Source organism: Carassius carassius, chromosome 6 (genome assembly GCF_963082965.1).
Source record: "Carassius carassius chromosome 6, fCarCar2.1, whole genome shotgun sequence".
Classification (NCBI taxonomy): Eukaryota; Metazoa; Chordata; class Actinopteri; order Cypriniformes; family Cyprinidae; genus Carassius; species Carassius carassius.
The window spans coordinates 18,549,767-18,568,083 of NC_081760.1; the positions used below are offsets into that span (position 1 = coordinate 18,549,767).

Genomic DNA, 18,317 nt, shown 5'->3' on the forward strand with positions numbered 1-18,317 from the left:
AAAAGGGACACGCACAAAATCCTGAAAATAATAAATGTAAAAAAAAAATACATAGCTTATTTGGTGATATTTTACATGAAAATGTCATGTTGGTCAACACGGACATGTGAACTTGGCTATGAACTAAAACAAAATGATTAAAATAGTATGTTATTCTTTAAAAAAATATATTTTTATCATATATCATGTTAACAAGAACACTTGCATGAATACATTTAAACTTTGTAAACACATTTTGGGACATGTTTGTGCCTTATGCATCTCATCAAATGTTGCGGACCCAAACAGCACCCGTTTCGTAGAATGACTCATATTCAGATAATTGTGTTTTATAAAGTGAACCTTGCGCAGGTTCTGGCTTACGTACGGTTTTATAAATCTGAAAACTTTTGTGCGTACGCAAATTCTGCCTTATGTGCGTACGCACACTTTAAGGATGAAATCTATGCAAAGTTTTATACATGAGGCGCCAGGTGTACACTAGGAAATCCTGCGAAGGCGGAGCATCTCACGCACTTCGGAGTTTGATGAAGAGGGGAGAGGAAGAGTAGAGCAAATAAAACACAAACCGGCCTCTGGGAAAGACACAGCTAAAAGTTAAAACTTCTTAGATAAAAGGCAGTTTTGACTGAGCTGCTCATCCGTCACTTTCATCATAGTTACACTCGCGCTGGTTTCGTTTCAAGGTTTCTGGAGTTTCATTAGATCACCATGAGAGGGATGATCGTGTTTGCGCTGCTTCTGATTCTACTGACCTCAGGTGAGCCTGATCTTCAAACAGAACATCTCATACACACAGGCGATAATAGCCAGTAATACAATAACATTTTGAAGGTAGATCAATGGAAACCTGTAAAAGTGTCACCTGAACGCTTCCGTTTCGGTCACGTGACCAATGATTATTGACGAAAATCCGTTTGAAAACATGTACAGATATTGAAAGAATAAGATGTTTTAAAAAGCAATAAAGAATAATTAATTTTTTATTCTTTCTTTACAATATTCTTTACAAACTTGTTGGACACTGATACTTAATTTGTCTGGAACCAGTAAAATATTTCCTGCTCTTTGTCTCATTTCCAGTTTTACAGGTTTGGCAGCCTGAGTTTATGTGTTATCAACTCTCTCTCTCTCTCTCTCTCTCTCTCTCTCTCTCTCTCTCTCACACGCGCGCACACACACACACACACACTTTCGCTTCCATTCTTTTAGGGATTCTGTCTATCCAGGTCACCCTCTCTGAAACAGAGAAGCGTACAACTCTTTTTGCATCTATCACCTTGCGCTGTGATTACTCCACCTCAGCTCAGCAGCAGAATGTTTTGGTCACTTGGAAATACAAATCCTTCTGCAAAGATCCTGTTCTGGACTATTACTCCACAGGTAGCACTTCAACATATCATTGTCATTTATTATGTCTGTGTGAAAGTGTTTCCTGTATGTTTCGCAGACCTTGGTGTATCTGAATAGGATGCTCTGTGATGGAGATGCTGGAGATGCTTCTTTTTATTAGATGCATCACTGTCATGAGCTTTTTCATAAAGTGGTGGGGAAAACAGAAATAGATTCATGTGTGCAGATTCACAATCCAGATCTGTGGCTAGAGTACAAATAAAAAAACGTGTTGGATTGAACTACTCACTCCTGTATTACAACCACATGTTTATGTTTTATCTTTTATGTTGTGAGTTGTGGCATTGTTGTCATTGCCATCACATCAACACAACCCATCCAGTGCTAATGGGCATGTTGTTGTTGTTGTTCTGTAGCTTATCAGTCTTCCCTTCAGCTTGGTCGAGACCCTGCCAATGACTGCGTGGACTCGCAACGCACCGTCCGAACAGTGGCTCAGAAGCTGGGATCTAATGAGGCGGTGCTGGGTGTTGAGTACAGAGATCGCAAAATCTTCATTCAGAACAGTGAGTTGATGACATGCAAAAAATTAGACTGTACCTTTTTGTATTACTGTATTATTATAAATTTTTGTATGAAGAATGCTGCCGGACTAATAGTCGAGCATCTGACCTTAACAGACAGATGTAAATGTATGCAATCCTGAGCAATAAGAACTAGAATCAAATCAGTGCGATAGCAGACTAGTCAAACCTGTAAGGGTTGAACGGACAGTGGCTGAAATCACTGGGTAGGGCAGTCATTGCTCAGCCATATATATGTATCTGTATATATGTATGGGTGTGTGTGTATATGTGTGTATATATACGTGTGCAATGTATATGTGTATATTATATTTATTTTAATCACTTGATCACGTTTAGTGGGGGGGGGGGGGGGGGGGGTCAAGAAGGGCACCTAAGCCACTAAGAGCACAGGGGCAGTGGCCACTGCACCTCTGCCCTCATTGGCTGAGGTGCCCTTCTTTCGCATCTCCTTCCATTTGAATAGACATTTAAAATTGACAAAATACCCATCTTGACAATCAATCTGATAAACGCAGTCGGTTATGTCTTAAGTCTTAATAATGGAAACTTCTGAGAAGGAAATCGGATGTGTATCATTAGATTGGACAGCAGCCTATAAATACCTGCTGCTGTAATGCTAATCAAACAAAAAATCACAGCTTTGACAAAGATTAATCTAGATTACATTTATACAGTGCACTAGTGATGCGCGGGTCAGCTTTTTTTCCAACCCGCGGGTACCGCTTTTCTGAAATTATTTGGCCCGCCCCGCAAATAAAGTAAAAAATTTTGACCCGCCCCGCGCATTGGGGACATCACGGAAGTTACGTTGCTACTTAGACATTCGTATTGTAACCTTATCAAAGAACCCAATAAAATATGAAAATATTCCAAATATTTAATATAGGCTATAAGGAATTGTACTAGTGATGGTTCGTTCGTGAATGAACATTTTAGGTGAACGAATCGTTTTCGTTCATGTAATCCACTGACTCATTTTTCTCATTCCCTGAAGTTCCTCCCTCCACAGCAGTTTCATCCTGTCAAAGAGTAACTTAATCACTCCTAAAAAAGGACAACACTTAAGGTCTTTGGGGTCATTTTGACCCCAAACTTTTAAAAAGCGATTGCATAAGGAAATAAACTTTTTATATATGGAAAACTATATATCATTTTTTTTTATTTACTTCTCAACTATACATTTATGCTGTGTTTTTGTGGAAATGTTGAAGTTTTTTACCTATTTACTGCACAATTACATAAATAGGCCGTAAATTGGCTCATGAAAAATGATTTTTTAAAGAAAAAATCACTTAAATGATGATCTTAATTAAATCTAAATAGTTTCTGGACATTGCTCTATGTGTTAGGGATAGAATACTGCCATCTAAAGGTTAGTCAAAAAACTTTATTTCTTATGGGTAAGGAATTAAAGTGCAATGGCCACATGTATCCAATAGAGTGCTATAGAGACTCATTCATTTTCACTTCATTTTTCTTGATGCTTCAACTTCTCCTCACAACTTTATGATATATATTTTGTGAATATTTATTTAAACATTTTGAAATACATAAAAAATCTGTAGTTTTGTCAGAGTTAGAATTTGTTGTTGTTTTCTAATATATTTTGAATTATCTGCTTTTGCAAATTATTATGCATACATTTGAAAAAAACATTACAAGTCACCACTATGACATGATTGTAATCACACACTATTTATTTCAGGGACAAGCTTGTTCCATGTTGCATATGTGACATTTTTCAGATTTGTGCCAGTTTAGTTGATTTTATTTGCCAATTTCTATAAAAATGCTCTCTGTTGCAGTGGCATACGTGTGTGTTTGTGTGTGTGTGTGTGTGTGTGTGTGTGTGTGTGTATGAGATAGAAAGTTTGTTCCACTTTGGGTTTATGCTCTAGGACCAGACCTTGAATTAAATGTAAAAATGTTTAGATTTATGCCAGTTTAGTTAATTTTATTTGCCAATTTCTGTAAAAATGCTCTCTGTTGCAGTCACATACATGTGTGTGTTTGTGTGTGTGTGTGTGTGTGTGTGTATGAGATACAAAGTTCTACTTTTTATTTATGCTCTAGGACCAGATCTTGGTTTATTTGTAGAAATTTTCAGATTTATAATGGATTTAGTTTTATTTTGTTGACAAACAAAATTTTAAAAAGTCATTTTTTGCATTTTCCCATTCATTTTCAAAGTGGGATCATTTTGACCCCAAAGACCTTAAAGGGTAAATTTTTTTTTACACACCTTTAGAACAACCAAATCAAGCCCAGTTCTCTTACGAGAGCTCTCTCGTACTGCGTCTTAGCTAAGACGCTACGGGAAAAGTCTCTTTTCACGAAATACTGAAGCAAAAAATTATCCTTAATTTTGTATTTTTGTAAAGCGCATTTGCAGCAGTACACAGCCATAGGCGAGACGGCTCGCTCGCTCATTGGCTTGTTCTGCGGCAACTGCACAGCCTATCGAGCGCAGGCTGATGCAACATCAGACCAATAAGGGCGCTTCGCGCCCTTCTTGCCACTTCCCGCCGAAACGGGTGTGGCCCAACCTATAAAAGGAGCTCGAAAAGGCTGACTCACCTGATTTTTCATCTCTTCAGCGAAGCTCACGGATCGCTGGATCACGAGGAAGCAAGCGCCGTCTGGAAGAGCATATCAGCAGGACGAGCCATCCTGAAGCCGCTGGCACCGCCGCCTTCCACTGCCGTCCCCTGCATCGCTTCCCGATGCTCAGTGTCCGCTGCTTGCCGACGCGTCGGCAGGAAGTGGATCTCAGGAGGAAGTGGATCTCAGGCCCGCGTCGGAGGAAGAAGACACGTGCTCTCTGCTTGCTTCGGGCAGTGAGGGTTGGGCGAGCTCCGTGGATCTCGCGCCCGCTGCTCAGAGGCCCAGCAGACGGGGGGATATCGATAAGGAGCTGATGCGTGTACTCGAGTGGTCTGCACCAGCGCCCCCTTCACGTTCCCGGCTGGATGGTAGCTATCTTCCGGATGAGCGCTCTTCCTCAAGCTCAAAACACGCCCCTTTTCTTCCTGAGCTTCACGAAGAAGTGGCGAAGGCTTGGGACGCTCCATTCTCGGCGAGAATCCGCTCATCTGTTTCGTCAGCATTCTCCACACTGGACGGTGCTAAGAACAGAGGCTACCTGTCACTTCCGCCGGTGGAACAGGCTATAGCAGCGCACCTTTGCCCGCCCTCTGCTGGACGGCGGACTAAGGCGGCGTTGCCATCCAAAGCCTGCCGCATGACGTCATCGCTGCTCGCACGGATATTCTCTGCTGCTGGGCAGGCTGCGTCTGCGTTACACACCATGGTGACGCTACAGATTTTCCAGGGCGATCTTCTCCGCAAGCTGGATGAGATGGGACCTGAAGCGATCTGTCTCGCGGATCTGAGGAGTGCTTCGGATCTCTCCCTCCGCGCTACTAAGTCCGCTGCACAGGCCATGGGACGGGTTATGGCTTCCGCTACGGTGGCTGAGAGGCATTTGTGGCTGACGCTTTCTGACATCAAGGACTCTGAGCGCGCTGCGTTTCTTGACGCTCCGCTAACTCCTGCCGGCCTCTTTGGATCTTCCGTCAACGAGTTTGTGGAGAGATTCTCCGAGGACCAGTAAGCTTCACAGGCGTTCAAGCACTTCTTGCCGAAGCGCTCCAGTTCTGCAGCTAGCCGCTCTAGACCGGCCCCACAGAGCTCTCAGTCACGCCCACCGCCTCCTGCTGCGCCATCACGACAGCGTCAGCAACGCAGCTCGGGACCCCGTTCTCGCTCTTCGAGCCGTCGCCCCGCGCCGCGGGAGCCGCGGCAGAGGTTTGCGGTGAAGCCAGAAGCCCCGAAAGCATCCTAGCACTGCTGGGAAAGCGCCGGTGTTCGAGTTCCGCTGCGGCCGAGCTCTCACCCAAGCGCGCCGCTGTTGCAGTTCCAAGAGTTGCGACTGCCTCAGTGTCTTCTGCAATGCGCAAGCCTGCACGAGTGCCCGCTTGCCCCGCTTGCCTGCACACAAAAGCCGTTATCACGGCTACCCAGATGTTTCACAAAAACAGTGTTTTTTTTGGTGTTCCGGCCACGGCCGATGGTGCTATAAATGTTGTGACGATGCCCACTCTTCAGTGCCCATCTCCACATGTAAGCACAGCCCTACACACAGGGCCTGCGCTCATAATGTCGACTCAAGTCGGTCGCGCACACTACATAGTAAACGTGCCCACCCCTCAGTGCCCACAATTACTATGTCACACGCGTCATGTGGTTTCTGTAAAAACGAAACCCGTGCACGCTCGTCTGGCCACGGCCGATGGTGCTTTAAATGCAGTGACGATGCCCACTACCCAGTGCCCATCCCCGCATGTAAGCACAGCCCTGCACACAGGGCTGGCGCACATAAGATCGACACAGATCGGTCGAGCGCGCCGCATAGTAAATGTGCCCACTTCCCAGTGCCCACATACACTATGTCACTTACGGCGCGGGGCTTCTGTAAAAACGAGGCCCGTGCACGTACATTCTGCACAGGCAGACGGCGAGTTGGAAGTGGTAAAAGTGCACACATGCAGCCCACGGTTACTCGTAGATATATTGAGTCCCACGGGACCCGCTCAGCCTCCCTCCAGTCGGTTAAGCGCCGGAACGGGGTCGAGGATGAGCGATCTGCCCGCTGTGATCAGCGCGCTCCCCGCCTCAGATGCGCAGCACACTCGAGCGCCGCCGTTGCCCAGTCAACAGAGCGCGTGTCACATCCAGCCCTTAGCCATTCATGCAGATGCATGGTCAGCGCTTCCAGGGGTTTCGGATTGGGTGCTAGGCATTATAAAGAGAGGCTACTCGCTACAGTTTTCTCGACGCCCACCGCGCTTCTCAGCGCGCGTTGAAACTACGGTCAAAACAGAAGTAGCACACATACTTCGGGCCGAAATATCAAAACTGTTGAGCAAAGGGGCTGTAGAGCCTGTGTCTCAAGCTCAAAGTGAGGGGGGGCTGTACAGCAGATACTTTCTGGTGCCCAAGAGAGACGGGGGTCTCAGGCCCATACTGGATCTAAGACAGCTGAACAAGGCATTGATGAAACGCAGTTTCAAAATGCTCACGACCAGGAAGCTCCTCGCGCAGATTCGCGGAGGGGACTGGTTCATGTCAATAGATCTGAAGGACGCGTATTTTCAAATACAGATAGCGTCAAACCACAGGCGGTTTTTGAGATTCGCCTTCGAGGGCCAGGCATACCAGTTTGCAGTCCTGCCATTCGGCTTGTCCGTAGCTCCTCGTACGTTTACGAGGTGCATGGATGCAGCGCTCGCTCCTCTCAGACTCAGAGGCATACGAGTGCTGAATTATTTGGATGACTGGCTGGTTCTGGCCCAATCACGAGCGGAGCTCGTGGACCACAGGGCCGTTTTACTCGATCACCTCGAGAAGCTCGGCCTCAGTGTCAATTGGGCGAAGAGTTCGCTGAACCCCAGTCAGACGATCCTGTTTCTGGGTATAGTTCTGAACTCGTGTTCCATGACGGCGCGACTGTCACCACAGCGCACGATGGGCATTCAGCGCGCAGCGAGTTCTTTCCGCAGCGGCGCGACTGTGTCGCTCAAACACTGTCAAAAGATGCTGGGTCTCATGGCCTCAGCATCTCCGGTTCTGCGGCTGGGCCTGCTCCGCATGCGCCCCCTGCAGTTCTGGCTGAAGGCTTGGGTGCCGCGCAGAGCGTGGGCGTCTGGCCGGCTGCATTTCAAGGTCGATCAGAGCTGTGTTGCGGCTCTAGCACCTTGGACAGCGAACAGCTGGGGGCTCGATTTGGCACCCTCAACCGGAGTTGTGGTCCCTCCATGTATGGGCACTCAACGGTTACCCGCTGATCTCGCAGTGGGAGTGCTAAATACCATCACTCAGGCTAGAGCTCCGTCGACACGACGTCTGTATGCCTCTAAGTGGTCGGTGTTCTCCAGCTGGTGCACAGCTCGAGGTTATTCACCCCTTAGTTGTGAGGTGACGGAGGTCCTCTCCTTCCTACAGGAGCTGTTGGATAAGGGCAGAGCCCCATCCACGCTCAAAGTTTATGTGGCGGCCATCGCGGCGTTTTCTGAAACGGCGCCCGGTCAGTCAATAGGAAGGAACGATTTAGTCATCCGGTTCCTCAGAGGAGCTAGGAGGCTGAATCCTCCCAGACCTCCGTCAGTCCCTATGTGGGACCTCGCGGCGGTTTTGGAGGCCTTGAAGGGTCCCCCTTTTGAGCCTATCCAATCGGTTAGCCTTCAGCATCTGTCGTTCAAGACAGTATTCTTGTTGGCTCTCGCTTCTGTGAAGCGTGTGGGTGATTTGCACGCGCTCTCGGTGAGCCAGTCGTGCTTGGAGTTTGGGCCCAATGACTCAAGGGTCATACTCAAACCTAGGCACGGTTATGTGCCAAATCCCTCAACACACCGTTTCGGGTTAGGTTATTGCCCTGTCTGCCCTGCCGGTGTCAGGGGAGGATGGAGACTTGAGTCTTCTTTGCCCTGTCAGGGTTTTAAGAGCTTATGTGTCTCGCTCTGCTGCCTTTCGGCAGACGGAGCAGCTATTTGTCTCGTTCGGTGGACGTTCCAAAGGAATGGCTGTTTCGAGACAGACTCTATCCAGATGGATAGTTGACGCCATAGCGTTAGCTTACGCTTCCAGGGGCCTTCAGTGCCCGTTGGGCGTCAGAGCACACTCCACAAGAGGCGTCGCCTCGTCGTGGGCGTGGTCTACTGGGATCTCCTTGCAGGATATATGTATGGCGGCGGGTTGGGCCTCGCCGTCTACATTTATCAGGTTCTATAACCTGGAGGTTCCCGCCTTGCAAGCAAGGCTGCTGTCGGTATAGAAGAATCAGGGCCCTGAGGGGAATTCTGAGGGGAATTCATGAGCGCTATGCGCTGCCGACTGTTATATGGGCAGTATTGCGTAAGACCCGCATTGCACATTGGTCAGGCCTTGCCTCGGCTGTGTGATGTCATATTGCCGCATCTACGGATGCTGCTAGATATGGGATGGAGGTCTTTCCCCCTTTTCTGTCCCGGTCTCTGTGAGTCCCTCAGGTGACTGTGCACTGTAAATCCTGGGCGTTGCTTCAGGTTTATTGGTGTGTGATCCCTGCGCGCACGGCGTTGTACATCGGGTTCCCGTAGCGTCTTAGCTAAGACGCAGTATGAGAGAGCTCTCGTAAGAGAACGTACTCGGTTACTAAACGTAACCTCGGTTCTCTCTAGAAGAGCGAACGAGTACTGCGTTCTCTGCCGTGCGTACGATTCACTCTGGTTCGCTTCGGCGATTAAATAAATCAGGTGAGTCAGCCTTTTCGAGCTCCTTTTATAGGTTGGGCCACACCCGTTTCGGCGGGAAGTGGCAAGAAGGGTGCGAAGCGCCCTTATTGGTCTGATGTTGCATCAGCCTGCGCTCGATAGGCTGTGCAGTTGCCGCAGAACAAGCCAATGAGCGAGCGAGCCGTCTCGCCTATGGCTGTGTACTGCTGCAAATGCGCTTTACAAAAATACAAAATTAAGGATAATTTTTTGCTTTAGTATTTCGTGAAAAGAGACTTTTCCCGTAGCGTCTTAGCTAAGACGCAGTACTCGTTCGCTCTTCTAGAGAGAACCGAGGTTACGTTTAGTAACCGAGTACGTTTTTTTTGTGCATGTTTAGATAGATTATTTAGGAAAAGTCACCGAGTTTCATGCCCCTGCGATGAAGGTAACACTTTTAAAAAATGAAGGAAAAGTCCATTGGGGTCATTTTGACCCCAAAGAGTGATTAAAGGTTAAGATGTGACGGAGCATGTGATTTGTTGAATGTAGTGAACAAATACGATATTCCCGTTTGTGAACGAGTTGAATGAACTGATATATCTCGTTCGAGAACTAAATTAATGAGAGTATACAGGGACAGTCGGCCAAGCATGTAAATCTCGATCAGCAATCAGCAGATACAAAGCACAGTTATAGGTGCACATACGCTTGTTTTCATATTTAGCATACAGAACATAACTCCACGTTTAATCCACAATTTATCAGTGTGGCTGGCTGTTCAAGTGTCTTTATTCATGCTTGAACTTTCTTAGTTAGATTTGTAGTTTTTGCTGTGATATCAAAAAAGTGCTTAGTTTTAATAAATGGAAAGCATAGTTAAATTGATATTTTTATTGCTGATCTGAAAAATGATCCGATCTGTTACTCAAAACCCATAATATTATCCAACCGTGAAAAACTGAACCATAAAAGAACATGAACTATAGTAAACTAGAATCAAACCTAGGCAATTGTGAACCAGAATCAAACCTGACTGATATGGAACTAGTCAAAACTGAGTGATAATGAACTTAAGTGAGCTAGAATAACACTTGAGCAATAGAAAACTAGCATTAACACAATCCTTGTGTGAGATGCCCGACACTCACAGTTTTCAATATAATTATGAATGAAAAGTGCCTGCTGCTAATTTAGATTTTTTTACACTATTGTAAAGTAGAGCTGGGCAATATATAAAATATTAGAGGCATTGTCGTGATGATTGAATCTCAAATTACAGGATATCATGAATTGAAAATTGTTTAAAATTAATATACAAAATAATGGTACCAGTAGGCAGTTTCACTCCTCCTGCAAACTAGCCAAAAAGTTGGTCGCATATGCGACCTTTTGAAATGACATTGCGACCCTAATTTTTATGAGGTCGCAAATGTATCACTGATTATTTTTGTACCTACCTTATGTTTTAGGAAATATGCTATGATTTACTATGAGCATTTATTAAAACAGAAATGTGTATTTTAAAAAATAAATTTTATAACGTGCTCTGAGCATTCAACACATCAAGTTGGCTTCAGCCCCGCAATGCAGTAAAGCTGAACTGAGCAGCTGCTTGCGCGCTGTGTTCGGTGTGCACGAGAGAGCCGCGTCTCACCGACAGCAACACTGAACCGAGCTCTCCTTCAGGACGTTCGCGTCTTCCTGCACCTGAACGAACAAATACAAATTTATTTGCAGTTTAAACAAACAGAAAAGTATGCGAAAGAGCTTAATTCAGTACCGCGGTGTTCTGGTGTTCAGGGCGCACGCAGAGACGTCTTCAAAGTCTTCTTGCTTTTGTACCGACAAATACGTACTAAACATGTCAAAATACCCGTCTTGGAAAGTGTGTTCAAAAAGGTCTGCGGTTATGTCTTAAGGGAAAGAAATCGGATGTGTATCCTTATAATGGATGCATTGTCTCTTAAAGTGCCTAATTTACTAGCTCTGCTGTCAGTGTCTATAATGTTAATCCAAGAAAATGTAAGTAAATCACTGCTCTTGATTTAATTACTTTGCAGTTTTAACAAGAATTTATTCACAATCAGATATAATTGATTTTTTTTTTCTGATGGGTGCAGGACACTAGTTCATTTATGTAAGTGAGTATAGCAAAATACCGCGAACTGTGAAATATCCTTCATACTGGAGACTACCAGTGAAATTGATATATATATATATTAAATTAGGGACCTGACCATGTGTGACTTAAGTGTTTCTTTCTTTAATTGCTAATGCAACCTTTTCAAACCACAGACTGAACAAAATTAAGCATTGCTTGGTAATTGTTCAACAAAGTATTGATAGTTGTGTAAATGTCATACTGACAGTTGTCTGAAGTTTTGGTTGATTCCATTACATATCTTTCTATCAAAGTTATCTGACATTATCAAGAGGAGTTTGTTCTGACACAGTTTAATGTGATAATGTGAGAAATGTTGAAGGTGTCTGAATACATTTTGGTTTGTGTATTTTATTTTACAGTGAAGACTATGCAGTGCTATTTTAAATTAGTTTCTGGACACCTACAAACTTAAAAAAAAAAAAAAGGAAACATTGTGTAAATAGCACAAATAAATAAAAGAACGAACATAAAGTACAAATTAAACCATTTCAAACAGGGCCCACTGTACAACCTGCACCAGGGCCCCTCTAACCCCAGCTACGGCCCAGGGTTAAGCTACCAAGACAGAGCAATGCACTGTGTGTACTGTAAGAAATAAAACAAGAAGGCATGTGGTTTAAAAGATGGCAAGTATAAAAAGCACATCTGTATGCAATACAGTTTCATTATTATCCAGAGCGGCTTACTATAAAAAAATTTGTGCAACCAAATTATGTTTTTTGAAAAAGTTAGTCGCGCAAGTGCCAACAGTGGAAAGGTTAATGTAGTTCCCTGTGATGGGGTAAAAGTATTTTGTGCGTGTGTGTGTTATTGTTTTTTTTTTTTTTATTCTGCTGACTGTATGTGTTCAATCAGAGGCTGATCTGATCATCAACGAGGTGATGTGGTGGGATAACGGAATGTATTTCTGCTCTGTGGAAGCACCTGGAGATACAGTTGGAGATTCAGACCAAGAGATGAAACTTATAGTGTACCGTAAGTTAATTAACTGATAACTAACATGAATGTGTTCATTTAACTCCAGAGAACAAAAACCCTTTAACACAACGACAAAAAATCATAAATGTTAAAACTTTAATTGCATTCAAAATAGAAGCAAACTCATACTCAATTACATATACAGATACAGATGCTTATAAATCACCACACATGATTATAGGACTTCAGTGAAAATCCTGGATTGATTTGTGTAGATGAATGGAGCCATATCATCTTGAACCGATAAACAGCCTAATCATCAGTGCTTGTCTGAATGTTTGTTGTGTTTTGTTTTTTTAGACTGGTTGACTGTTCTCCTCATCATCCTCGGTGTGCTGGCACTCATCATCCTCTTCTGTATCTGTTGCTGTCAGTGCTGCCCGCAGAAGTGCTGCTGTTATGTGCGCTGCCCCTGCTGCCCTCAAACCTGCTGCTGCCCCGAGAAAGGTTCAAACACAAAAACTATCAGCTTCTTTCATTGAACACATAGATAAAGGCACTTGCCATAATGCTCTATTATGTCTGTTTAGCGGTGATGCAGCACAGGCTGATGAAGGAGGCGCAGAAGGCCATGACGCCGTGGATGAATGGACAGCCAATCTACGCGCCGATGAGCAACCACAGCTCCTCTTACAAGATGAATCCCATGCTGTACGCAGGTCAGAAAATGTGATGTATTTCACAAGAGTAATAAATGAGAAATTGAATGGTTGATGTATCTAGAATTTAACCCTGTAAACCCTAACATAATAATCTGGAATATATTTTTTAAATGGAACATTTTATTTATAAAGCACTATTTAATTTCATCAAAGTTTTGATAATTTGGAGGCCTTGGAGGAGAAAAATCATCTGTCAGATATGTTCAGTAGCGTTATAGGTTTAATGTTTTTAACAAAAATTGTAACTTAAGTGTGTGTTTTTATAATTAAATGTATATTAAAAAGCCATTTGAGGACAGATGCCAGTTATAAGCTCTCTGTTTTCCCACATCAGGCTCAGCATCAGGCAAAGGTGCGATGACACCTGTCCCGCTGCCTCCTCCACAGATGGTATCCATGCACAGTAACATGCCTCCTTCCAGCATTTATGGTAATGGCAGTGCTCATGGGACCAACCAAATGCTGGACTATCTGGAGAGTCAGATGCGTGGCATGGACGTCACCGGCCCACTGTTACAGCCACAGCCTGCCATCCCACTGCAGCACATGCCTCCTCCTCCCCAACACATGCCGCATCATGTGCCTTACTCTGCTGGCCCTCCTAGCATGCTCTCCGGCCTGGACGATGGTCCCAACACACGAAGGGTACTGCCCGGCTCACGAGGAGGACGCCCACAAGCCTACTCCAGTGGCTCATCCACTTACGGTGCCTCCCACCGCAATGACCGCCACATCTATCGTCAGGCAATTCCACGCAGCTACAGTCAGGAAGATGTCCTGGACACCCGGAGCCAGTCTGGAGAACACCGTCCTCGCTCGCGTTCCAGGGATGATCTGCTGGCCGATGATCGCCGGGGCCCATCCAGACGAGACCATTATTCTCCTTTGCCCCGCCGCGGTTCATGGGGCTCAGCTAATGATGAGGACAGCAGACGTGGAGGTGCTCGAGGAGGTCGGGGAGGCAGCTGGTCCAATCATCCATCCAGTTACACTGAGTATGAGCCCGGAAAGAAGCCGATGAAGCGGCCTGAACGTTTCTCTGTAAGAGTTGCAGTTTAGTTTTTTATTTAAGCATTGAAAGCTGTCTGTCTGATTGTGCTAACACTAACAAAATTTTGCCTTTTTAACGTTGGTAATCTCATCTGATCACACCATTTTAAACTAAAATGTTGGACGTTCTGGTGTTATGAGATCTGAAACCACTTCAATAATGTGAAAAGTTGGAAACTTTCTTGTTTGAAACTGGAAGGAACAATGATAAATTATGAGAATACAGAGCTGTAATGAGATCAAATTAATTTGTCAGAAAGTAATTGATCATTTAAGTCACAGGATAAGGTCAGATGTTCTTCTTCCAGTCAAAATCTTTGGATCATCTCAGATCCTGATGGAGAACAAGATCATCAGGGTTAGTTCATGTAGTTCTAGTGCAATTACAAATATACAATACAAATTTTGATATTTATGAATTCAACATTCTAAGTTTAACTGTTTTCTGTATTCTGATAAAAAAAATAATGCAACAAGGTAGCGTCTGATGTTTGGACCCCTCTGTACCTATATAACCACACAGTTCATAATCACTGAGGTCTACATCTGTGTGCAGACCAGTGTTAGGCAGTAACAAATTACTTAGTAAGGCGTAACTGTAATTTGTTTACTTTTTTAGTAACGGGGTAATTTAATGTTTTATAATTTTCAAAATAGTAATCAGAGTATGTATAGTTACAAGCTGAGGTCTCTATGTATTACTGCCATGTTACATTGCAGTGTTTTAAAATCTAGAGATTGTAAAAAGGATGTAGCACATGCACACTCAAGTCAAGTGCCAGTGGATTAGAGATCAGCTCCTGCAAGACCCGACACAACATTTACATTTAGTCATTTTGCAGAAGCTTTTATCCAAAGCGACTTACAATTGGGGGATACATAAAGCGATTCTTCTTAAAGAGGCAAACAGACACAGGAAGTGCTTGTCATACAAAGTTTTCGACATTGTTCAAATAAGTACAAGCTAGCAAAAGAAGGAATAAATGAGTTTTTTTGTTTTTGTTTTTACAATGAAGCCATGTAGTTTCGAAAGAGATGAGTTTTCAGCTGTCCCTTGAAAATGGTCAATGATTCAGCATTCTGGATAGGGGTGGGAATATAATTCCACCAGCCAGGAATGATGAGCAAGAATGTTCTGGAAAGTGATTTTGAGTCTCTCTGTGATGGTACCACAAGGCGTCGCTCATTAGCAGATCTCTGACTTCTGGAGGGGAAGTAGATTCGTAATAGTGAGTGGAAGTATGCAGGGGCTTAGCCTGTGGCTGTCTATATGAGAGGCATCAATGTCTTGAATTTGATATGTACCGCAACCGGTAGCCAGTGCAAGGAGATAAAGTGAGGTGTAACATGGGTTCTTTTGGGTTTGTTGAAGATCAGACATGCTACTGCATCCTGAATCATTTGTAGAGGTTTGATTGTGTTTGATGGAAGTCCAGCCAGAAGAGCATTCCAGTAGTCGAGCCTAGAAATGACAAGGACCTGGACAAGAAGTTGTGCAACATGCTCCGTTAGAAAGGACCTGATCTTTCTGATGTTGTGCAATGCAAACCTGCGAGATTGGGCAGTCTTTGCAATGTGGTCTTTGAAAGTCAGCTGATCATCACAGGTTACACCAAGATTTCTTCCCCAAGTTGATGGGGAAATTGTAGAAGAGCCTAGCTGGATGGAGAAATTATACGAATCATAAGAATTGGAGTGGCAGGGAAAACCGGAAGCTCAGTCTTTGCCAGGTTGAGCTGTCAGCAATATTCTTTAACCCATGCCGAGATGTCTGCCAGGCAGCCTGAGATCCGTGCAGCTACCGTTGAATCACCTGGTTGAAATGAAAGATAGAGCTGTGTATCATCAGCATAGCAATAGTAGGAGAATCCATGTGCCTGTATGATGGGACTCAGTGATGTCGTGTATATGTAGAAAAGGAGGGGTCCAAGAACTGATCCCTGAGGAACCCCAGTGACAAGGTGATGTGCTTTAGATACCTCCCTTCCCCAAGCCACCCTGAACGACCTATCAATAAGATAGGATTCAAACCAGCAAAGTGGAACCCATGTGATGCCCAGTGATGAGAGGGCAGACAGAAGGATCTGATAATTGAGCGTGTCAAAAGCAGCAGATAGATCCAGCAGAATAAGAACTGATGATTTGGAATCAGCTTTTGCAATTTGTAGGGCTTCCATGGTTGAGACTAGTGCAGTCTCCATTGAATGGCGGCTCCTGAAACCTGACTGGTTAGCATCCAGTTCGTTGTACTGTGAAAGAAACGATATCTGGTGAAAACAACTCTTTTGGAGGGGGATAGAGGAGAGAATTTAATGTTTTAATGAGATTATGCTGTTGATCTTGTTGTGGAAGTATGAAGATTTTGCAGTATGGACTTCAGCAGAGAAAGATGAAAGCAAAGACCGATACACCCTCAGGTCTGGCGGATCTTTTGATTTGCACCATTTTCTTTCTGCTGCCCTGAGTTTGGTCTGGTGCTCATGAATGTCACAAATCAACAGAGTGCAGCGCGAGTGCTGGAGAAGACTTGATGGGCGAGTGCAGAGACTTGTGTGTGTGCGGGATGCAGGAGGATAAAAGTATTCATGGGACTTTCACAAAATAGAAATATATAAACATAAAATATCTAAAACAAATAAATTATTCATCTATTCCATAAAAGCAATATAACCTAATATAAACAATTAACAGTTGCAAGTGAATGCAGTTTCTATTTAGACTATAACATGTGTTTGCTGCCTTGAGCAATGCAGTGCTTAAATTCGCACGCTCACAAATCCTCTCATCATAACACAAATTGTAGACATTATGAAAGATTTATTATGCATATATTTAGTGTGTTCTAACAGAGATTTATGACATTGTGATAAACTGAGATGTCATTTAGAGATTATAAATGCAGCGCTCTTTACTGGCATTCTGCCATGTTAAACCATTCACGCAGCAGTCACTTGCTTTAGTTAAAAATAACTGTTCTGTGAATGTTGATGCTTTAATAAATATTTATTGGGAGCGTATGCTGGGATTTCATAAATTTCATGGAGAAAAAAGTAACGTAATTAGTAATATAACTATTTACTTTTGAAATAAAGTAATCAGAACAGTAACGTGCTTACTTTTAAAAGGCGTAATCAGTAATTTGATTACATTTTCAGAGTAACTTGCCCAACACTGGTGCAGACACACACACACACACACCTGTCTTCTGTTCAGTGGGTGTTGTTGATCTTGTGGGTGTGTTAATGTTGATGTATAACTACACTTCTTCTGTCCTGCAGGATAAAAATTCTCGAAGTGGGACCAGTATAGTCATCTGACATCTGCATCTGATCCACAGTGCCTTTAGACCAACTTCATTGAAGCTTCTGTGTTAATGTGCACAAAACAAAGTACATTTGTTTTACTGAACATGCTTGAAGGATGTTACACTGTACATCATATTATTGTGCAGAGCAGTTTATATAATGTGAATATGAATATCATCTTCTATTAATGGCATTAGAAGCTGTATTTTAACTATAAAATAATTTAATAGGTTGCTTGTGTTTTAGGATTTATCTGTGTAAACTAAATTTGTGTCAATATATTTATAAAGCTTTTTTTTTCGTAATATAGCCACAGCATTTACAGCATATGGCTATAATACAAGAAATTGGTATGACACTCTTGTTTGCATTAAAATTCAGCCTTGCGTTTTTATATTAACTTCAACTATGTGTATATGTTAATCACTGTTGCTGCACTAAAGCACGTGAACAGCCTCTGTAAAGTTTTTTTTTGGGAGGCATGTTTTTTAATTTGCAAATATGATGGAGAATCTGTCAATATGTTTATGTATCATATGCATGTCTCCTGCAAGCAATTTGGTGCAATCCTTCCTTTTCTATCTGCAAAAATAAATCCTGAGGTCTGTACAACAATCTCACACTTTTGCAAGTGCAAGTTCAACAGTGCGATCTTCTCAAGCCAGTATCAGCTGATAGGATCTGTCCTCAGAACAATACATTCATGTTTTTAGCCTTGTGAAAAATTAACGATTTCTTTGAGCTCAAGGTTAAGGACTGTGATTGACACAATGCTGAATTTGATTAAAATGAATGTTGCTGTAGTTCAAATCAAATATGAGAGCCTCATCAGAAGGACCAGAGCTTCTCATTTCATGCGGTCTCTTACTGCCAAAGAATGTTTGCTCTGCTCTGATTCAGCAGGGGCCAGTAACCACTATGTTAAGACTGCGTCTTAAAAACTAGTTTGACCAACTCGCAGTTAG

At 43.5% G+C, this 18,317-nt stretch overlaps 1 protein-coding gene across 1 annotated transcript; it reads left to right on the forward strand.

The window, feature by feature from the left end:
• The first annotated feature begins 477 nt into the window (after positions 1-477).
• On the forward strand, positions 478-17,972 carry LOC132142462 (immunoglobulin-like domain-containing receptor 1). Its single transcript, XM_059552349.1, has 8 exons — positions 478-760; positions 1,213-1,383; positions 1,770-1,919; positions 12,213-12,332; positions 12,636-12,782; positions 12,866-12,994; positions 13,332-14,038; positions 17,326-17,972. The coding sequence occupies exons 1-8, from the start codon at positions 712-714 to the stop codon at positions 17,362-17,364; spliced, it is 1,512 nt and encodes a 503-aa protein (XP_059408332.1). The 5' UTR covers positions 478-711; the 3' UTR covers positions 17,365-17,972.
• The last annotated feature ends 345 nt before the right edge of the window (positions 17,973-18,317 follow it).